Genomic DNA, 24,203 nt, shown 5'->3' with positions numbered 1-24,203 from the left:
TAATGCCTAGTAGGTGTAAGGAGTTGGAAATGATAAGGTCATGAGTGGGGACCAGTTTATTACAAACAGATCTAGCATTCCAGAGGGCACAGGGTACAGGGGGGGTGAGTTTGTGGAGGAGATGTGAATGAGACTATCAGGGTTGCTGTAGCGTTGAGGTGAGGTTAACTTTGAGGTTAGGGATGATGAGAGAGTAGTGATGGTGCGGGTACCTGAGCTAGGAGGGGAAACTGCAGGAGGTGGGCAGGGAGGGAGGTCAGTGTGATGTGGATGGGGATGTGGGGAGATGACAGGGAAAGGAGGGAGGGAGCAGGGCTGAGTTGTGGGGAAGTAGGACCATGGGGCAGAGGTAAATTAAAGTGGGGTAACAGGAAAGGAGGGAAAAGGAAACAGAGGGGTGGAAGGGAGAAAGGAGGAGGTGTAGGAGACTAGGGGGAAGGATAAAGGTGTGAACAGGGGGCAAGATACATGATTAGGTAGACACTGAGGGGCAGATGTATTAAGCGTTGAGTAGTGATAAAGCAGTGATGAGTGCAAGGTGATAACGCTTCAGCCAATCAGCTCCAATATGTAAATTGACAGTCAGGAGTTGATTGGCTGGTGCGTTCTCACCTTGCACTTATCACTGCTTTATCACTTCTCCAGGCTGTATACATCTGCCCCTGAGTGATGTGGGGAATAGAAGAAAGCCTTGACATACTGTAGTGTGGAGGGAAATAGGTGAGGGAAACTGGAAGTAGGAGAGGAGGCTGTCAAGGAATCAGAGCAGAAGAATTGCAGAAAAGCAGGTGAGAAAAGCAGTGTAAGCTCAATGGGTGCAAATTTAGTTTGAAGTAAATCAAAAGCGTAGATAAAATGGGTGCAGAAATGTATTTGAACTGTAAGAAATTAGAGGATTGTGAGAGGTTTAAAAAGCAATGGTAATTCTGAAAGGACTTTTAAGTGTTTGCAGGTAAAATTGCATTGGTGCAGCTGTGCATAAAAAAACAAATTACAAAAACACAGATAAAAGCATGTGTTGGTAAAATGGATGGTTTTTGAAATGTCTAAAGGGGGGTACTCACGGAGCGATATTCTAAGCCATGGGTCTTCAACCTGCGACCCTCCAGCTGCTGTGGAACTACACATCCCAGCATGCCCTGCCTCAGTTTTAGCATACCTTAATAGCAAAATTGTGGCAGGGCATGCTGGGATGTGTAGTTTCACAGCAGCTGGAGGGCCACAGGTTGAAGACCCATGTTCTAAGCAATCTGACTAGATTGCTTAGAATATAAGCCTGATCGCTCCGTGTGTACCCCTTACAGCGATAGCGATGCGCAGCCCCGCGCATCGCTATCACTGCTGCTAGATTGGCCTGCCTTGCAGGCCAATCTAGGGGGTCGGTCACTTCACCCGCTGGGTGAAGTGAGCGCCCCCCCCCGTCTCCCCCCACACGCTCAGCACACATCTCTCCCCGCATCGGCCCGTCTATATGGCCCTTTAGTAAGGTAGTTCAGTGTTATTTAATCAGATTCAACAATCAGGAGGTGAGTGATAAGAAGAGTAAGTGAACTCACATTTGTTATTAGTTCTCCAGTTTTCTATGTTTTGTTAGTTTGGTGTCCTTCTGTTTTCCTTCTGTTTCACTTGGAATGAACGCTGACAGAACGCTGCTATGTGTCAATTTTAGCACACTGATAAAAATGCACACTTCAAAAATAAATGCACAGCCTACCGGCTAGATTGTTATATCCTGATTTTAATTTTGGAGATTTTGTTTCCCCTCAGAATCAGTACTGTGAATATGTAATATAAGATGGCTTCACTGCTCCCACAACAGTTATGATTTCAACAAACAATATCATTTTTAATTTGAAATTCTAGAAAATGAGCGATGTTTTACCCTAGGAAGATGAAAAAAATGTGTTCAAGAAAACGAAACATTTAAAAAGTTCTGTAAAGGTTTTCTGTCATTATGTAGGAGATAAGAAAATGCTGCTAACTTTCCACAAAAGATAAAAGTGCCTGGAGGATATCACACACACACACACAGCACTCTCTGTGCCACCCACCAGGCTGCAATGTGAAATCTGAGAATGGAGGCATCAGGAAAAGCTATTAGACAAGAGGAAGGAGAAGGGAATTCTCACACAAAGAAAATCTGTGGGGAGGACAGCAGCTTTGCAGCATTGTGTGAGGGGCTGCCGGTGACAAGGACGGAACCCAAATCATACCCCGATACATGTTATCCTGAACTACATGAAATCAACTCCCTCCAGGACACTCTACTACTGTCTCCGGGAGTCACGGCTCAGACTGTCTGCAAATTTGGATGGACATAACGGGGTCATCATCCAGCCACTGTCACACGAGTATCCGGATAGGTCTTCTGCTCTCAGCATTCAGCACAGGTCAGTCAAGCTTCAGCCTGAAGATCATACATCCATGTGTATAATATGTATGAATATATACCTGTATATATATATATCTGTAGTAGACTCAAAACTACCTATACACTAAAGCATGTCACTAATATCCACTGTTGTTTTGTATTTTGTGCTATAAAGGGAAATGTAAAGCGCCTTGAGTCCCATTACGAGAAAAATGCTATATAAATAACATTATATATATATATATATATATATATATATATATACACACATATATATTAAGAAAAGTGTGCAAGTAACAGTTCACCTCACAAGTCTTATTGTGGAACTACAAGTCCCAGTTTGATTGCATCCACTATATAGAACAGATCTTGTTATATAGCTTGTCCTATAGCTGTAGCACTCAGAACACTTCTGATCTCCCCTCAAAACTTCCCAAATTCAATTACCGGGTAAAAACAGGTAACGTACCAACGGTGGCGATCAGACCACCATAAATTATAACAGCTCACTTACAGTAACTCGTGCACAGCACAGATCGCCTGCTCAGCTTACACCGCAGGATACCGCACGTTACACCATCTATATGCTAGGCCAGCCCTCAGACCATGGGCCTAATTCAGTAAGAGTATCACGCTCTAATTGCCATCGCGCCACAATTGCAGAAACTATGGAAGCCTCCTGGAGTTCCGCTGCAGTTTTTTTTATTGGAGCGGCTGCGTGTGATACACCCAACCATCCTAAAAACACTGCCGTCACGCCCCCGTTTCCCTGGCGCCACCCTGAAAATGCTCCCTCACTGCCCCCCGCCCCATGAACGCCTCTGTCTGTCAATCAGGCAGAGGCGTTTGCAGTTAATGCGGGCCAACCACATGAACTATTCGCACGTGCAGGGCGCATCATACTGAGAAATTGCGGTCTCATCACAACATGAATTAGGCCCCAGGTCCGAATGTTCTGCATAGGCACACAGCTGTATGTATATCCTAGTATCTGTCTGATAGCTAGAAGCATCAATATTCAGAGACAGCAGCTGTAGGGGGATATAGTCACCATCCCGGCGGTCAGCATGGGATCCGGTCTGAAGATCGACAGTGTCTAGGTCGACAATGTTTAGGTCGACCACTATAGGTCGACAGTCACTAGGTCGACATGGATGGAAGGTCGACAGGGTTTCTAGGTCGACATGTGCTAGGTCGACAGGTCTAAAGGTCGACATGAGTTTTTCACATTTTTTTTCTTTTTTTTAATTTTTTCATACTTAACGATCCACGTGGACTACGATTGGAACGGTAAAGTGTGCCGAGCGAAGCGGTAGCGGAGCGAAGGCACCATGCCCGAAGCATGGCGAGCGAACGCGGTGCACTAATTTGGGATCCCGGTCACTCTACGAAGAAAATGACACCAAAAAAAAATAAATCCTCATGTCGACCTTTAGACCTGTCGACCTAGCACATGTCGACCTAGAAACCCTGTCGACCTTCCATCCATGTCGACCTAGTGACTGTCGACCTAAACATTGTCGACCTAGACACTGTCGATTTGATGAACCACACCCGGTCAGCATACAGTACCGACGCTGGGATCCCAGAGCCAGAATGCCGGTAGGGAGCCAAGGACTATTTCCACTCGTGGGTGTCGTGACAGCCATCGAGCGGGAATAGAATCTTCGTTGTGCTCGTCCCCCCCCCCCCCCCCCTCCCCGCCGGCATTCTAGCTGCTGGGATCCTGGCTTCGGTATGCTGCCGGCCGGGATCCCGGCCGCCGGTCACCCATACCCAACACGCTGTAGGGGCAGCCCCTGTATTGGGAGACTGGTAAGCGCACACTGGTGTAGATACTGGAAGACAGTTGTGTATGTAAGCTGGTTCCTATATTGGCATAGTGTGGCCTCGCTATTGACAAGGAAGTTGTACTGATCACCTAGTTTCAATGGCAGCTACCTATAAGGCTAGGTTAATATTTATACCAGATGGCAGTTTTAAAACCTGTGACACGTCAAATGGCAGCAAGTAGTAGTGTGAGTGCAGGCAAGCAGCTGAGAACACACACTGGTGTCTGTATTGGCAGCAGCTGCTTTCCGGATGCTCCTGTGTAAATAAACATGTAAGAAATGGAAATAATCAATACATAATAAGAGGATCCCGACCGCCATGATCCTGACCAGATCCCACTAAGATATCTGCTATGTAGTATAGTGATACACTTACTTATACCGCTACCTCGTGGTTGAATCGGCGCAACAGAAGTCGGAGGTGCTGGGAACGGGTGTGGATCATAGGGTCGACAGTAACTAGGTCGACACCTGCAATAGGTCGACGCAGTCATTAGGTCCACATGGAAAAAGTTCAACATGAGTTTTTTACAATTTTTTGGTGTCGTTTTCTTCGCAAAGTGACCGGGAACCCCAATTATTGCACCGTATCCCCTCGCATTGGCTCGCTTCACTCACCATGCTTCGGACAAGGTGCCTCACACCGCTACCGCTGCGCTCAGCACAGGTTACTATTCCCAATTGTAGTCCACGTAGATTGTAAAGAATGAAAAAGTTTAAAAAAAAAAAACTTATTGCTACCTTTTTCCATGTTAACCTTTTTCCATGTCGACCTATAGACCAAGTCGACCTAATGCATGTCGACCAATAGTGGTCAACCTAATGAGAGCCAACCTAAGTGCTGTCGACCTAAAGACCGGATACCCATGGGACATGGTGACATCACCGCAGTCCCCCTCCACTCCATTGCGCACTGGACAATGCAGCCATTGTGATACAGGGGTGGGGCCACAATGACGCATTTCAACGCAATCACCTGTTCCGCCCACTTAATTCAGGAAATGGGCGGCTGTAGCCAGGTGGTGGCTCGCTACGGGAGACTTGCCCACTTTTGGTAGATTAAAACCACAGCCAATCAGATGCCACTGTCCAACAAAACCTTATTTTAGAATCTGTGGTTTACATAAAATGAGCTTTGATGTGTGGCGGTTTGGAAAGACACAAAGCTCACAATGATTTGTGAACCGTAAACAATTTTTGTTGCGGTTTAGACATAACTAGCCTTCCCGATAGGGGTGTAGTTTGGTATGCCGGAGGCCGGGATCCCGGCGGCCAGCATACTGGCGCCGGCAACCCAACCGCCGGTATACTGGCAGCTGAGCGAGCGCAAATGAGCTCCTTGCGGGCACGGTTCTCCCTCCAGGGGGGTCATGGACCCCCAAGAGGGAGAATAGTTGTCGGTATGGCGGGTGTCGGAATTCTGGCGCTGGTATACTGAGCGCCGGGATCCCAACAGCCGGCATACTGAATACCACCCCCCAATAGTATTATATTTATTATCCGGTGCTGTACATCTGGGGATTTGGTATCAATTTAAACTCTTCCAATTTATTTTATGTTGTATTCTGAAAGCGATACCAGCCTTGGGGCAAACCTTCTAAGGCTCTCCATAATGGGTGTCAGAAGTCACTGCATTCATCTGATAATGAAGAGCCGCAGGAGGTATTGAAATGCAGTTTGTATACTGTTCTGGCAGTCTAATGTCTTTCATATGGAATCCATTCTAAATTATAGAAACCCTTGAAGGAGCAAGATGTGATCTAAAAGCAACAAGTTGTATTTAATAAGTCACCCTATATTTTCCCAGCTATCCAGTAAGGTTAATATGGTTTATTCCGGGTGGAAATGTTAAAAAATATAAAAAATTTGGAAAACGGCAATTTCTTATTCTTTTGCTCTGAGATATTGAGATGGTCCATGCTTCAGATAGGTGAAATGTTTTGCATTTGACAAGTTTAAGAACTATTTATAGGAAAAGTTTTCTGCAAATGATTTTTGCAACGGTTGCATCAAATTTCTCTGCATTTCATTGGTTCTGAGCCAGTGAATCACTGTGAATTTTGGTTCACCACAGTACCTGATCATATTTTACTAACATTGGTTTTGTTTACCAAGTTCTGTAGAAGCCTAAGAACAACAGTATATATTTTTTATTAATGTAAGATTTATACCTTTATGGCCAAAGTTAGGTTCTGTGAGTCGTTTTCATGGCAAATTCTTACCAGAATTTAATTTGCAATGCAATTCCAAATTTGCGATCCATTTTCCTAGCAAATTTTGTGTATTTTGTGCACAGCCCCAAGCAGGTGAATGTACAGTATGCAAATTTTATGCAAGCTTACATGTAATTGCATTGATCCCATTATGCTGATTATGGGGGTAATTCCGACCCGATCGCTAGGCTGCTTTTTCGTACAGCGGCCGATCAGGTCTAAACTGCGTATGCATATGCACCGCAATGCGTAGGCGCGTAGCACAGGTACAAAGCGGATCGCCGCTCAGCGATGGGTTTGTACAAAGGATCTATTTGCACGGGCGTTTGCAAGGAGATTGACAGGGAGAAGGCGTTTGTGGGTGGCAACTGACCATTTTCTGGGAGTGTTTGGAAAAAGGCAGGCGTGTCCAAGCTTTTGCAGAGAGGGTTCCTGACATCAATTACGGTCCTGGGCTGCGCAGACACTGCACAAAATCTGTTTGTACAGCTCTGCTACACATGCTTTCGCACACTTGCACAGCTAAAATACACTCCCCCTGTAGGCGGCGACTATCTGATCGCAGCAGTGCAAAAATCGCCTGCTAGCGATCAGGTCTGAATTAGGCCCTATGTGTGAGCTGTGTGGGGGATAGTGCTAAGCTCTGCTGCCTTTATGCTGCTGTGCCTGATACATACTAGAGATGTGTGCGGACCTTCGTGCTTTGGTTTTCGGTTTTGGCAAAACCACCTTCAAGTGTTTTGGTTCGGATTCAGATTTGGATTTCTTGAAAATGTAGAAAAATCATACAATTTGGAGTTGGACCTATTTTTCTTCTAAAGTATTATTAACATCAATTATTATTATTTTTATTATTATTACTATTATTATTATTATTATTATTATCCTTTATTTATATGGTTCCACAAGGGTTCCGCAGCACCCAATTACAAAGTACATATGCACATAATCAAAACAGGAAAACAGTGACTTACAGTTGAAGACAATATAGGACAAGTACAGGGTAACTAAGCATAACTACACCAGTAAACGACATAGAGATAAGTTCCAGGTGGCCAAAAAACTGCGGGATTTGGGCAGTTGAGGATTATTAAAGTAAGAAAAGGATAAGCACATGAGGGAAGAGGGCCCTACTCGTGAGAGCTTACATTCTAAGGGATTCTAATCAATAACATTCATTTCCAGTCAGTATTGACCACACTCTCTTATCATGACTGAGGGACAGTGGCGTAAGTTCGTCCCAGTTGCCCGGAGGCGAGATAAATATTGGTGCACCCCTATTTCCTATATTAAGATAAATATATGTATGTATGTGTGCGTATGTTCTGAAAAAAAATGTATATACTGTATTTATACATTTAATTGTCTTTTATTTTAAATCACACATTTCTTAGCAGTCATACCCAGGATTAGAACCCATGACCTGTTACACTAACAGCAGACACTTTACTGATGGAGTTATGAGAATTCTAACTATATGAAGTAGAAGTTACGTGTAATTGTCAGAGAAGTATCTTCATATAGTTAAAATTCTAATATTTCCTATACAGGAGCAAACAGCTTCATCAGTAAGGTGCCTGCTTCCAGTGTTATAGGTCGTGGTTTCCTGGGTGTGACACTTGTAAAATGTGTATATTCAGTATAATACAGAGGGTGTGATTTGTAAGGTGCAGGGACCAGTGAGCAAGTCGGCCACTGAAAAGACAGCGGCAGCTATCAAATAACTTAATTCAATGGTGTCACAGAATGGGTGGAGATGTGCCCCCCTTCAGAGCAGGAGCCCGGCGGCAGATGACTCCGTTGCCTCCCAGAGTTCTGCCTCTGCTGAGGGACTTACAAGCAATCCAAAACCCCAAATTCTGATCTTAAATCCGAGTCCTGAACCAAGGGAAACCCCGAATTGGGGCTCGGTTCGAACCAGATCCCCTAAATTCGGATGAGTTCGGATTTCTGAAAAACCAAAATTGCACATCTCTGGTGTATACCTGAACGATTCACTCACAATCTGACTGACCACAATTTTCATAGTAATTAAACCATATTGAGAACATCAAATTTTGAATGTACACACTAGTGATTTATTGCCCCAATCCCAACAATGATATATTCTAAGCAGTAAATTTACTATTATTATTATTATTACCAGTTATTTCTATAGCGCACATTATATAGAAGTGGAGATATCGCCCATAGCAAACAATCAGATGCTACTTGTCATTTATGTGTACACACATGGAGGCAGTTTAATGTTGTCTGATCGGCCTGATTATCCAATGGGACAAACCCTGAGGTGGATTTTTTCTTATTTTTGTAATTTTTTTATTGCTGATACAGAACTACAGCAGCTGCATGTATGTCCTGCACACTGCCGTATGTGCCTGTGAACTTAGATGATCGGCAGACTAGGGGAAAAAAATTCCTTTTTGTTCTATTATTTATTATCTACTGTAACAATATTTCATCATTTCATGTTACCATTTATTAGTTACAGAAGATGTTTGGGGTCCAGCTGTTCCAGGTCTTCTCTGCTGCCTATAATAAGTAATGTAAGTTAGGCATTTTGTTCCAAGAACTTAGGATCAGCGGAACATATTCTATGGGATCCATAAAATTCCATGGCCAACTCGTCTTCAAGTTTCCTGAGGGAAAAGCTGTCTTTAGTTATGCAAATAGCCATTTCTTGATGTTAACTGATAATTGTTATTATTGGAAGCTGTCTCCGCAGAGTGAGATGGGGATTCTGTTAAATCCGGTTATTTAGCGATTAGCAGCTTAAAGCCAGGAAGTGGCCCTGAGGTCATTACTCCCAGTCACAGCCCTGGAGCAAGGGATAGGTAAGTTCAAGAGTCACATCCAGTGTAAACGTACTGCGAGTTCCTGCATTTTGATGTCCACCTGCATCCTTAATTCTTCCAGTTACTGACAAATTGGGTGACATGTTATTATAGTTTTTCATCTCAGTGAAAGGATACTTAATAACATGGTTCATGGGCTGTAAATCACTAATAGGGGGAGTATCCAATAAGCCACGATAACATGGTTTCACAATAAATTATCACATTTGTGATAATTTGGTATCCAATTTGCGACGAAAAGTTAACATCGATAGAGTTTATCGGGAATTTCTCTTCACCATCTCTGAGCAGGTAATAAGTAGTACAAAATCCCTATTTTAAGGTAAATTATTTTTAATTGGCCAATAATGACATGTCATTTTGGGGTCAAAAGATACAAAGTGATGGAAATTTGGGTACAAGGTATGGGACAGGTATATTGGGGTGCTTTATTAGTGAGACAAGTGTTTTTAAACTTGCAGTGGGGAGTAATTGGGCTGTTTCACCTTTTTTTTAAAAAAAAAAAGTAATCTAAAATGACCCAAATATATATTTATACAAATTTGTATGTACCCCAAATTTAATGAGAGCACTTATTTTGCTGGAAAAAAATAGCTTTGTATAATTTATTCATGTTTAAAAATGCATATAGCAGTTATTTGACACGAGGGGTCTATTCATGAAGCAGTGAGACGTGTGGAGAAGTGTCCAAGTGGAGAAGTTGCCCATGGCAACCAATCAGCAGTGAAGTAACATTTATTGCGCAAGCTGCGATAAGCTGATTTTTCGGGAGATAGGTGCAATAAATTTTGCCGTGACTGTGGATCGTGTTATCACGGCTAATTGGATACACCCCATAGAGAGTGTTTGTATTGATTATCAACAATGCAGTAATTAAGTTGCAATCCAACATAGATTTCTCTTACGTCCTAGAGGATGCTGGGGTCCACATTAGTACCATGGGGTATAGATGGTTCCACTAGGAGCCATGGGCACTTTAAGAGTTTAATAATGTGGGCTGGCTCCTCCCTCTATGCCCCTCCTACCGGACTCAGTTTAGAAAATGTGCCCAGAGGAGCCGGTCACAGCTAGGGGAGCTCCATAGGAGTTTTTCTAGTTTACTTATTTTTATTAGAGTAAGGCACAGGGAGGCTGCTGGCAACAGCCTCCCTGCTTCGTGGGACTTAGTGGGGGAGTAGTGTCCAACCCTTTGAGGTTAATGGCCACTAGCTCCGCTGACAGGACACTGAGCTCCTGAGGGTATCAATCGCAAGCCCCCGAGGTGACCGCTCGCTCCCGCAGCACTGCCGCCGCCCCCTAACAGAGCCAGAAGACGTCGGTGGTGAGTTGGACACCGGTGACCCGACAAGTGGGGATCCGGTGAGAATGGCGACATCAGGGTGGGAGTGCAGTGCTGAAGCTGCACTCCAGAGGGCTCAGAGGTACAGAGTGCGGCGCTGTGAGGGGCGCCCTAGGCCAGCGCAAACACCCTTAAACTGGTCACAGCAGCTATCAGGGACACTGTACTACTGCTAGCAACATTTACCTCAGGCCAGTATAATCTCTAGAAGTGCGGGAAGATGCGCCATTTTAGGGGGCGGAGCTTCTCCTCAGAGCGGATTTATCACTCACCAGCTCCATTTCCTCCCTGCAGATCACGCTACAGAGTCGCTGACAGGGAGCGCTGACCCTGTCATGTACTCAGGAATGCAATACACTGTCTCAGCCCTCTGAACCCGAACCCAAGTGGGTGGCTTCTATTAAGGGTATGATATCCCAGATTTCATCTAGGATAGCTCATTATGAGACTGAAACACAGGTTTTAAAACAATCTGTGGAGGTTTTGTCGTATTCAACTCCCACTACCTCATCTAAGTTCCCTGGTTTATGTCCCCAAAAGCGTGCTCTTGCCCAGGTCAGGGCCGTAACTAGGTGTGTGCCAATGGTGCCTTGCCCACAGCGCAACTGCCCTGAAGGCGCACCATCTGGCAGCACACCCCGCACGTGCGGCCATTTTATGTTATGAGGGAGTGTTGAAATGTCCGTTGTCCGCCGGTGCCTATCTTCAGCCGCCGCCTCTGTCAGGGACAGAGAGCAGTGGCGCAGGCACCTAGTGTTACACACCGCCGTGCGGTAATTCTGCCGCCGCCTGCTTCCGTATATGAGCCGCTGCTGCCCGTAGTGATGCCGCCAGGGATTCCCAGCGCCTCAGCACTGTAGGGGGATAGTGAGCGACTGGACTGTATATGAGTGTCTGCAGCTGATCCTGGATGCCGCAGTGCTGTAACAGGTGGACACACACGCACACACGTAAAAAAGGGGGACTCTGCTGCCTTATGTGTAAAAAGGAAAAAGGAGATTACTTCAGATTTGGTGACCGGTACTACCTCCAGACATCAGGGACCGCGATGGGGAGTAACATAGCCCCGTCGTATGCAAATTTGTATATGAATGAATATGAACAGCAATACATATTACCGATGTTTGGGGGTAGTATCGGTTATTACAAACGATTTATAGATGACATATTCATCCTGTGGTCTGGAGATAAAACAGCCCTGGAGGATATGTTGTCGCACCTGAATCAACTTGACACACCAATTAGATTTACGATGGAATGTAATCATAGGTCAATCAACTTTTTGGATGTGACTGTGTTTGCCACAGATGGGGGTTATGGATTTAAGTTGTACAGGAAGGCTACAGACCGGAACACATTGTTACACTATAGTAGCTACCACCCAAAACCCCTTAAGGAAAGTCTACCCATTTCCCAGTTTATTAGAGTTATGAGAAACAATTCGGACTCAAAAATCCTAGAGGATCAACTTAGAGATATGCAACATCGATTTCTTGATAGGGGATATCATCCTGATATCATTGAACGCTGTTTGAAAACAGCTGAACAGCGACTCAGGGTTGAGAAAAACAAGAAGAGCCTAGCAGAGAGTACAGAAAAACCGTTTGTGTTTCTAACCACATATGATACTGGTAGCTTTGCTACGCGATCCGCTATCAAGAAAAATTGGGATATAGTGGCTACGGATGGTGTACTTAAAAATGTTCTCCCAAAGCAACCATTGATTGCATACAGACGGGGACCCAATCTGCGAAATATGCTTATGCGTCCTGATCAATCAGTTGGCAAAGAAGTAGATAATTGGCTACCCTCAAAGAAACTGGGTTGCTATAAGTGCCCTAATTGCACTATATGCAGAAGTATGCTGACTGGCAACAGTTTCCCGCACCCACACGATGGCCGACGGATATCTATACAACACCGTCTAACGTGCACTTCTGATTATGTGGTATATATCTTGATATGTCCATGCTCACTAATATATGTGGGCAAAACAATAAGATCATTCCGTGAACGGATTTCAAACCACCGATCAAATATCAGATTGGCATTGAAAACTGGTGGGTCGGACAAACCAGTCGCACGTCATTTTGTACAACATCAACATCAGTTAACAGCATTACGCTACATGGTTATAGACAGAATTCCACCACTACCGAGGGGCGGTGATCGTGCCAAGATACTTCTACGCCGAGAGGCATATTGGATACATAAATTAGAGACTGTTTACCCGAAGGGCCTGAATGAATCAGTACATTTCAATATTTTCCTATAATAGGAAAGGACTGGCATATTGGTGGATTTTCAAATCCCGTCATAATGATTAGGGTTTTTTTAGTTTTTTCATATATTTTTGATTTTTTTATAATTTTGATTTTGTGGATATATATTTTTTCCTGAATGTGTTCCGGTCTGCACTGGTCTTGTTTGCACATGATCCATGATACTGTTAAAGCCTACATTTTGCATTATATTTATATTATGTATTGTTAATTTGATAGTTCTAATATGATACACGATGGTCTTTATTCTCTAGCTATTTTTATCTAAGTGCCATCAGATTCCTTCATGTCCATTATTTGTCATGTGGGGATACATAAGGATTACCCCACGTAAATGTAACGCTCCTACGACATGTGTAAACTTGACGGGCACAGATGCATAACGAGGGTTTCCTAGGTAACTACGTTGCTAGGCAGCGTACCCTGCATACATTGAAAGAATTTGTGATGACGCGGATGCCTCATGAGAGTATAGGCGTCGCGCGTGATGACGCACGTAACACATATGACGCATAGTGTCGCAGTGATTGGACACATGTGGGCACCACATGTCGGGATCACGTGGTTGCGTTTCAGGAGAGATGTGGTCGCTTCCGCTCCCGCCGGCGTGCGGTTCATACTGTCTGGCGGCACAGCGGGAATAAGTGAATATCCACTTCATTACTTGAATATACGGGATGGATAATACACGGATCATGTGGGGACATGAAGGGATCTGAATAGGTAGGATTGTTGTTATAATATGTTTGTATGTGTATGTCCATGTCATATATGTTCCATGTCTGTTTTTATTAGAATATAATTAAGGTGATGGCTATATATAGATAAGTCATGTTGGTGACAGTTAAACCTTGAAGAAGGTCCAGATAGGACCGAAACGTCGGTGTGTGATGTTTACCTGATGTCTGAATAAAAATCCTGCTGGCTCTAATAACAGTCTGGTGAGTGCACTCTATACAAAGACATATATGCTCATGGAAAAAGGTAGATGCCTGGCTCTAATGAACTTGAGTGACACCCCAGCAAATTTTATTTTACTGTGAGTGCAGACAACCCTGGTTGCTTTATATATATATATATATATATATATATATATATATATAGTTTAATTCAATAAATTGATTTCAAAACACCTAAAAATAAAGTAGTTTAATTTCTCGTTGAACAACAAATCTAAAAGTTGTTTTTTTTGTTTGTTTGTTTTTTAAATTAGAACAAAACTGTTTAAGGGTGCTTAATTACTCTTGGTAATCTTATATGGGTATTATGGAGAAAGATGTCTAGCTAAACTCCTTATTGGAAAGTCAAATTTATTGTCCAACAAGGAATAATTTGGAATGTTTTTGCGCCTACTTTTAAACATAATTTAAACCAAGTCTAAATCCCAGTTCCACTAACAGGGGACTTTTTAAGGGGAGCAGCATCATACATCTTTGTTAGCGCAGGATTTGTCTGCTGCCTTATGTGTAAAAAGGGGGACTCTGCCTGCCTTATGTGTAAAAGGGGGGGCTATGCTGCCTAATGTGTAAAAAGGGGGACTCTACGTGCCGTACTGTGTAAAAAGGGGACTCTAACTGCCGTACTGTGTGAAAGAGGAACTCTGCCTGCCATACTGTGCAAAATGGGACTTTACCTGCCGTACTGTGTAAAAGGGAGCTATGTGGCCATGCCAAGCCACGCCCTTATATTTTTGGCCCCATTTTATATTTGGTGATGGTGGTGGTGGTGGTGGGGGGGGGGGGGGGGTGCCGATGCTGTTTCTTGCACACAGCGCTAAAATGTCTGGTTACGGCGCTGGCCCAGGTAATGCAAGTCGACATGGATAACGACTCTGATACGGGTGACGGTGATGGGGACATACTGCAGGGGGGGGGCATCCCTTGCTAAAGGGGTGCAGCTAATGATTGAGGCCATTCGGGACGTTTTACACTTTACTGACAAGGTACCTGAACAGGTCGAGGAGGCTTTCTTTACAGACAATAAGAAAGTCTCCCTTACCTTTCTTGCATCTAGGGAATTAAACGCAATATTTGAAAAATCCTGGGAAAACCCAGAGAAAAAATTCCAGATCCCAAAGAGAGTTCTGGTTGTTTTTCCTATCCCTGAAGAGGATAGGAAAAAGTAGGAAACCCCTTCTAGAGTAGACGCTTCTGTTTCTAGACTGTCTAAAAAGGTGGTTTTACATGTCCCTGGGTCTACCGCTTTGAAAGAACCGGCAGACCGCAAGATTGAGACTACGCTCAAATCCATATACACTGCTTCAGGTGTGGTGCTTAGGCCCACTATTGCTTGTGCATGGATTTCTAAAGCCATAGTAAAGTGGTAAGGCATATTACTAGAGGATTTAGATACTATGGATAGAAGTGACATTGAAATGTTTTTACGTCGCATACAGGATTCTGCGGTTTTCATGGTGGAGGCCATGAAGGACCTTGGTAATCTGACTGTACGGACATCTTCCATGGCTGTCTCGGCACGCAGGGGACGCTGGCTGTGCCAATGGTCTGCAGATGCGGAATCCAAGAACAGTGTGGAGAACCTACCCTACACAGGTCAGGCTCTATTTGGGGAGGATTTTGATGCGTGGATCTCCACGGCAGCCACAGGTAAGTCAACCTTTCTTCCCTCAGCCGATTCGACGCCTAAGAAATCCTTTTCTGCATCTACAATGCAGTCCTTTCGGACCGCAAAGGTTAAGAAGTCCAAATCCCCTTCCACCTTCTTCAGAGGTGGTCGGGGAAAATCCAGAAAACCTGCACTGACAGGTTCCCAGGAACAGAAGCCGGGCTATGTTTCCTTAAAATCCTCAGCATGACGGTGGACCTCCCAGCCTGGAGGTCGGGCAGGTGGGAGCACGTTTATGACCCCTGGGTTCAAGATATTGTATCTCAGGGGTACAGACTGAATTTTCAAGAGCTCCCACCTCACAGATTTCTCAAATCAGGCTTACCAGCTTTGCTGACAGAAAGGGCTATCTTACAAGAAGCCATTCAAAGATTGAAAAGGGCAAATGTCATTGTTCCAGTACCGTCTCACCTGGAAAACAAAGGTTACTACTCAAACCTTTTTGTGGTGCCGAAGCCAGATGGTTCGATCAGACCAATATTGAACCTCAAATCATTAAATCCATATTTGAGGGAATTCAAGTTCAAAATGAAATCTCTGAGAGCGGTGATCTCAGGTCTGGAGGAGGAGGAATTCCTGGTGTCCTTAGATATCAAGGATGCTTACCTTCACATTCCTATGTGGCCGCTACACCAGGCTTATCTCAGATTTGTGCTGTTGGACTGTCACTATTACTTCCAGGCGCTGCCATTCGGCCTATCCACAGTACCGAGGGTGTTCACCAAGGTAATGGCAGAGATGATGCTTCTTCTCCGCAAACAGGGTGTGAACATAATTCCATATCTGGACGATCTGCTGATAAAAGCATCGTCCAGGGAGAAGTTGTTGCAGTCCATTGCTCTCACAACTCGACTGCTCCGGGATCATGGTTGGATCCTGAATCTTCCAAAGTCGCATTTGGAGCCGACAAGAAGACCTTCCTGGGGATGATTCTCGACACGGAAGTGCAGATGGTGTTTCTGCCGGTGGAGAAAGCATTGGTGATCCAATCAATGGTATGGTATGTCCTGAAGCTAGCCCGAGCATCGGGTCATCAGTGCATTCACCTTCTGGGGAAGATGGTTGCCTCCTACAAGGCTCTACAGTACGGAAGATGTCATGCACGGTCTTTCCAGCTGGATCTCCTGGACAAATGGTCAGGGTCTCATCTTCACATGCACCAGAGGATACGTCTGTCACCAAAAGCCAGAATCTCGCTCCTCTGGTGGCTGCAAACTTCTCACCTACTGGAGGGCCGCAGGTTCGGGATTCAGAATTGGATCCTTCTAACCACGGATGCAAGTCTCAGGGGTTGGGGAGCAGTCACCCAGGGGGAAAACTTCCAAGGAAGGTAGTCAAGTCTGGAATCCAGCCTTCCAATAAACATTCTGGAACTAAGAGCCGTGTACAACGGTCTTCTACAGGCGGCTCATCTTCTAAAAGATCGGGCCATTCAAGTGCAGTCGGACAATGTAACGACAGTGGCCTACATAAACCGACAAGGCGGAACGAAGAGCAGAGCTGCCATGTCAGAGGTAACAAGAATCATCCTCTGGGCAGAAAAACACGCGATGGCGCTGTCAGCAATCTTCATTCCGGGAGTAAACAACTGGGAAGCGGACTTCCTCAGCAGACACGATCTCCATCCGGGAGAGTGGGGCCTCCACCCAGAGGTGTTTGCAGAGGTGACAAGTCTTGTACCTCAAATAGACATGATGGCCTCACGCCTCAACAGGAAGCTTCAGAGGTATTGTTCCAGGTCGAGGGACCCACAGGCAGTGGCGGTGGACGCCCTGGTAACTCCGTGGGTGTTCAAGTCAGTGTATGTGTTCCCCCCACTTCCACTCATTCCAAGGATTCTCAAAATAATCAAAAGAACAAGAGTTCAGGTGATCCTCATTGCTCCAGACTGGCCAAGAAGGGCTTGGTACACAGATCTTCTGGAGTTACTACTGGAAGATCCGAGGCCTCTTCCTCTTTGGGAGGACCTTCTACAACAGGGGTCGTTCACTTATCAAGACTTACCACGGCTACATTTGATGGCATTGAGGTTGAACGCCAGATCTTAGGGCATTCCAAACAAAGTTATTCCTACCCTGATACAGGCTAGGAAAGGAGCAACGTCTAAACATTACCATTGCATTTGGAAAAAGTATGTGTCTTGGTGTGAATCCAAGAAGTTTCCTATGGTGGAATTTCAACTTGGGTGGTTTCTCCTCTTCCTGCAAGCCCTACGTTTGGGCTCCATAAAAGTCCAGATTTCAGCCTTGTCCATTTTCTACCAGACACAGTTGGCTTCCCTCCCTGAGGTTCAGACTTTCTTGGGAGGGGTGCTGCACATCCAGCCTCCCTTTATGCCTCCTACGACACCTTGGGATCTTAACGTGGTGTTGCAGTTCCTGCAATCGGATTAGTTCGAGCCTCTACAGGAGGTTGAGGTCAAGTTTCTCACTTGGAAGGCGGTCACACTGTTGGCATTAGCTTCGGCTAGGCATGTGTCTGAGTTGGGGGCATTGTCCTGCAAAAGCCCCTACTTGATTTTCCATGAAGATAGAGCTGAGCGCAGGACGCGTCAGCAGTTTCTTCCGAAGGTTGTGTCAGCTTTTCATATCAACCAACCTATTGTGGTGCCAGTGGCTACTGATCCTCAATTGCCTCAAAGTCCTTGGATGTTGTGAGGGCTTTGACTATTTATGTGAAGAGGACTTCACGTCACAGAAAGTCGGACTCTCTGTTTGTCCTTTATGATCCCAAGAAGATTGGGTGTCCTACTTCTAAGTAGACAATTTCTCGCTGGATCAGGTTCACTATCCAGCATGCTTTTTCTACGGCAGGCTTGCCGTGTCCAAAGTCTGTTAAGGCCTACTATACTCGTAAGGTGGGTTCTTCCTGGGCGGCTGCCCGGGGTGTCTCGGCTTTACAGCTTTGCCAAGCAGCTATTTGGTTGGGGTCAAACACGTTTGCTAAGTTCTACAAGTTCGATACTTTGGCCACTGAGGACCTACAGTTTGGTCAGTCAGTTCTGCAGGAGCCTCCGCGCTCTCCCTCCCGAACTGGGAGCTTTGGTACATCCCCATGGTACTAATGTGGACCCAAGCATCCTCTAGAACATAAGAGAAAATAGGATTTTAATTACCAAGTGGTAAATCCTTTTCTCATAGTCCATAGAGGATGCTGGGCGCCCGCCCAGTGCTTCGTTTTCCTGCATTTGTTGCTTGGTTCAGTACTGCCTTCTTACTTGGTTTAGTACTGTGTTGTTACTTGCGTAAGTACTGTTTTCCAGCTGTTGCTGAGGTTTGTTCAGGCTGTTTAGCCTGGTTTGCCTTGTTATGTGTGAGCTGGTGTGAATATCGGGTGTGGTTCATCAAATCGACAGTGTCTAGGTCGACAATGTTTAGGTCGACCACTATAGGTCGACAGTCACTAGGTCGACATGGATGGAAGGTCAACAGGGTTTCTAGGTCGACATGTGCTAGGTCGACAGGTCTAAAGGTCGACATGAGGATTTTTTTTTTTGTGTCGTTTTCTTCGTAGAGTGACCGGGATCCCAAATTAGTGCACCGCGTCCCCTCGCATGGCTCGCTTCGCTCGCCATGCTTTGGGCATGGTGCCTTCGCTCCGCTACCGATTCGCTCGGCACACTTTACCGTTCCAATCGTAGTCCACGTGGATCGTTAAGTAACAAAAAATTTTAAAAAAGAAAAAAAATGTGAAAAACTCATATCGACCTTTAGACCTGTCGACCTAGCACATGTCGACCTAAAAACCCTGTCGACCTTCCATATATGTCGACCTAGTGACTGTCGACCTATAGTGGTCGACCTAAACATTGTCGACCTAGACACTGTCGATCTTCAGACCGGATCCCGTGAATCTCATCACTATCTGTGTATTTTCTTCTCTCGAAGTATGTCCGTCTCCTCGGGCACAGTTTCTAGACTGAGTCTGGTAGGAGGGGCATAGAGGGAGGAGCCAGCCCACACTATTAAACTCTTAAAGTGCCCATGGCTCCTAGTGGACCCGTCTATACCCCACGGTACAAATGTGGACCCCAGCATCCTCTACGGACTACAAGAAAAGGATTAAAATCCTATTTTTTTGTTGTTGTTGTTGTTTCTTTAAATACTAATTTACCAGTGACAGGACTATCATTAGTGGGGCAAGGGATCATAATACACTGCTCAAAAAAATAAAGGGAACACTAAAATAACACATCCTAGATCTGAATGAATGAAATATTCTTATTAAATACTTTGTTCTTTACATAGTTGAATGTGCTGACAACAAAATCACACAAAAATTATCAATGGAAATCAAATTTACTAACCCATGGAGGTCTGGATTTGGAGTCACATTCAAAATTAAAGTGGAAAAACACACTACAGGCTGATCCAACTTTGATGTAATGTCCTTAGAACAAGTCAAAATGAGGCTCAGTAGTGTGTGTGGCCTCCACGTGCCTGTATGACCTCCCTACAACTAGAGATGAGCGGGTTCGGTTTCTCTGAATCCGAACCCGCCAGAACTTCATGGTTTTTTTCACGGGTCCGAGCAGACTCGGATCTTCCCGCCTTGCTCGGTTAACCCGAGCGCGCCCGAACGTCATCATGACGCTGTCGGATTCTCGCGAGGCTCGGATTCTATCGCGAGACTCGGATTCTATATAAGGAGCCGCGCGTCGCCGCCATTTTCACACGTGCATTGAGATTGATAGGGAGAGGACGTGGCTGGCGTCCTCTCCATTTAGATTATAAGAGACTGAGAGAGATTTACTGGAGCTGACTAGGAGGAGTACTGTTACTGTAGAAGTGTAGAGACTGAGTGGAGAGAGTTTACTAGTGAGGACAGTGCAGTTTACTTTATAATCCGTTCTCTGCCTGAAAAAAGCGATACACAGCACACAGTGACTCAGTCACATACCATATCTGTGTGCACTGCTCAGGCTCAGGCCAGTGTGCTGCATCATCTATTATCTATATATAATATTATATATATCTGTCTGACTGCTCAGCTCACACAGCTTATAATTGTGGGGGAGACTGGGGAGCACTACTGCAGTGCCAGTTATAGGTTATAGCAGGAGCCAGGAGTACATAATATATTATATAGTGAGTGACCACCAGACACACAGTGCAGTTTATTTAATATATCCGTTCTCTGCCTGAAAAAAGCGATACACACAGTGACTCAGTCAGTCACATACCATATCTGTGTGCACTGCTCAGGCTCAGGCCAGTGTGCTGCATCATCTATATATATTATATATCTGTCTGACTGCTCAGCTCACACAGCTTATAATTGTGGGGGAGACTGGGGAGCACTACTGCAGTGCCAGTTATAGGTTATAGCAGGAGCCAGGAGTACATATTATATTAAAATTAAACAGTGCACACTTTTGCTGCAGGAGTGCCACTGCCAGTGTGACTGACCAGTGACCTGACCACACTGACCACCAGTATAGTTAGTAGTATACTTATATTGTGATTGCCTGAAAAAGTTAAACACTCGTCGTGTGACTTCACTTGTGTGTTTTTTTTTTTTTTATTCTATAAAAATAAAACTCATTCTGCTGACAGACAGTGTCCAGCAGGTCCGTCATTATATAATATATAATATATACCTGTCCGGCTGCAGTAGTGATATATATATATTTTTTATATAATTTATCATCCAGTCGCAGCAGACACAGTACGGTAGTTCACGGCTGTGGCTACCTCTGTGTCTCTGCACTCGGCAGGCAGTCCGTCCATAATTGTAATACCACCTAACCGTGGATTTTTTTCATTCTTCTTTATACATACATAGTTACATAGACATCTTCTCTTTATCAACCAGTCTATATTAGCTGCAGACACAGTACAGTACGGTAGTCCACGGCTGTGGCTACCTCTGTGTCTGCACTCGGCAGGCAGTCCGTCCATAATTGTATACCACCTAACCGTGGTTTTTTTTCATTCTTCTTTATACATACATAGTTACATAGACATCTTCTCTTTATCAACCAGTCTATATTAGCTGCAGACACAGTACAGTACGGTAGTTCACGGCTGTGGCTACCTCTGTGTCTGCACTCGGCAGGCAGTCCGTCCATAATTGTATACCACCTAACCGTGGATTTTTTTCAGTCTTCTTTATACATACATAGTTACATAGACATCTTCTCTTTATCAACCAGTCTATATTAGCTGCAGACACAGTACAGTACGGTAGTTCACGGCTGTGGCTACCTCTGTGTCTGCAGTCGGCAGGCAGTCCATAATTGTATACTAGTATCCATCTCCATTGTTTACCTGAGGTGCCTTTTAGTTGTGCCTATTAAAATATGGAGAACAAAAATGTTGAGGTTCCAAAATTAGGGAAAGATCAAGATCCACTTCCACCTCGTGCTGAAGCTGCTGCCACTAGTCATGGCCGAGACGATGAAATGCCAGCAACGTCGTCTGCCAAGGCCGATGCCCAATGTCATAGTACAGAGCATGTCAAATCCAAAACACCAAATATCAGAAAAAAAAGGACTCCAAAACCTAAAATAAAATTGTCGGAGGAGAAGCGTAAACTTGCCAATATGCCATTTACCACACGGAGTGGCAAGGAACGGCTGAGGCCCTGGCCTATGTTCATGGCTAGTGGTTCAGCTTCACATGAGGATGGAAGCACTCAGCCTCTCGCTAGAAAAATGAAAAGACTCAAGCTGGCAAAAGCAGCACAGCAAAGAACTGTGCATTCTTCGAAATCCCAAATCCACAAGGAGAGTCCAATTGTGTCGGTTGCGATGCCTGACCTTCCCAACACTGGACGTGAAGAGCATGCGCCTTCCACCATTTGCACGCCCCCTGCAAGTGCTGGAAGGAGCACCCGCAGTCCAGTTCCTGATAGTCAGATTGAAGATGTCAGTGTTGAAGTACACCAGGATGAGGAGGATATGGGTGTTGCTGGCGCTGGGGAGGAAATTGACCAGGAGGATTCTGATGGTGAGGTGGTTTGTTTAAGTCAGGCACCCGGGGAGACACCTGTTGTCCGTGGGAGGAATATGGCCGTTGACATGCCAGGTGAAAATACCAAAAAAATCAGCTCTTCGGTGTGGAGGTATTTCACCAGAAATGCGGACAACAGGTGTCAAGCCGTGTGTTCCCTTTGTCAAGCTGTAATAAGTAGGGGTAAGGACGTTAACCACCTCGGAACATCCTCCCTTATACGTCACCTGCAGCGCATTCATAATAAGTCAGTGACAAGTTCAAAAACTTTGGGTGACAGCGGAAGCAGTCCACTGACCAGTAAATCCCTTCCTCTTGTAACCAAGCTCACGCAAACCACCCCACCAACTCCCTCAGTGTCAATTTCCTCCTTCCCCAGGAATGCCAATAGTCCTGCAGGCCATGTCACTGGCAATTCTGACGAGTCCTCTCCTGCCTGGGATTCCTCCGATGCATCCTTGCGTGTAACGCCTACTGCTGCTGGCGCTGCGGTTGTTGCCGCTGGGAGTCGATGGTCATCCCAGAGGGGAAGTCGTAAGCCCACTTGTACTACTTCCAGTAAGCAATTGACTGTTCAACAGTCCTTTGCGAGGAAGATGAAATATCACAGCAGTCATCCTACTGCAAAGCGGATAACTGAGGCCTTGACAACTATGTTGGTGTTAGACGTGCGTCCGGTATCCGCCGTTAGCTCACAGGGAACTAGACAATTTATTGAGGCAGTGTGCGTCCGTTACCAAATACCATCTAGGTTCCACTTCTCTAGGCAGGCGATACCGAGAATGTACACGGACGTCAGAAAAAGACTCACCAGTGTCCTAAAAAATGCAGTTGTACCCAATGTCCACTTAACCACGGACATGTGGACAAGTGGAGCAGGGCAGGGTCAGGACTATATGACTGTGACAGCCCACTGGGTAGATGTATGGACTCCCGCCTCAAGAACAGCAGCGGCGGCACCAGTAGCAGCATCTCGCAAACGCCAACTCTTTCCTAGGAAGGCTACGCTTTGTATCACCGCTTTCCAGAATACGCACACAGCTGAAAACCTCTTACGGCAACTGAGGAAGATCATCGCGGAATGGCTTACCCCAATTGGACTCTCCTGTGGATTTGTGGCATCGGACAACGCCAGCAATATTGTGTGTGCATTAAATATGGGCAAATTCCAGCACGTCCCATGTTTTGCACATACCTTGAATTTGGTGGTGCAGAATTTTTTTAAAAACGACAGGGGCGTGCAAGAGATGCTGTCGGTGGCCAGAAGAATTGCGGGACACTTTCGGCGTACAGGCACCACGTACAGAAGACTGGAGCACCACCAAAAACTACTGAACCTGCCCTGCCATCATCTGAAGCAAGAAGTGGTAACGAGGTGGAATTCAACCCTCTATATGCTTCAGAGGTTGGAGGAGCAGCAAAAGGCCATTCAAGCCTATACAATTGAGCACGATATAGGAGGTGGAATGCACCTGTCTCAAGTGCAGTGGAGAATGATTTCAACGTTGTGCAAGGTTCTGATGCCCTTTGAACTTGCCACACGTGAAGTCAGTTCAGACACTGCCAGCCTGAGTCAGGTCATTCCCCTCATCAGGCTCTTGCAGAAGAAGCTGGAGGCATTGAAGAAGGAGCTAAAAGGGAGCGATTCCGCTAGGCATGTGGGACTTGTGGATGCAGCCCTTAATTCGCTTAACAAGGATTCACGGGTGGTCAATCTGTTGAAATCAGAGCAC

General features: G+C 45.2%; 1 protein-coding gene across 4 annotated transcripts in view; it reads left to right on the top strand.

Annotated features, from left to right (window-relative positions):
• Positions 1 to 24,203, top strand: part of CYYR1 (cysteine and tyrosine rich 1) — a 341,901-nt gene that overhangs the window by 211,364 nt on the left and 106,334 nt on the right. For 3 of the 4 annotated variants that reach the window (XM_063956384.1, XM_063956385.1, XM_063956386.1), the window contains one exon: positions 1,961 to 2,390. The exons of the other annotated variant lie outside the window; for it this stretch is intronic. In XM_063956384.1, the coding sequence (XP_063812454.1) occupies positions 2,312 to 2,390 (79 nt within the window). In that variant the 5' untranslated portion in view covers positions 1,961 to 2,311. The remainder of the gene's footprint in view (positions 1 to 1,960; positions 2,391 to 24,203) is intronic. 4 annotated transcript variants of the gene reach the window in all.

This window comes from Pseudophryne corroboree, chromosome 2 (assembly GCF_028390025.1).
Source record: "Pseudophryne corroboree isolate aPseCor3 chromosome 2, aPseCor3.hap2, whole genome shotgun sequence".
Taxonomy (NCBI): Eukaryota; Metazoa; Chordata; class Amphibia; order Anura; family Myobatrachidae; genus Pseudophryne; species Pseudophryne corroboree.
The sequence above is the reverse complement of the archived record's forward strand: the minus strand, read 5'-3'. Positions and strand labels throughout refer to the sequence as shown.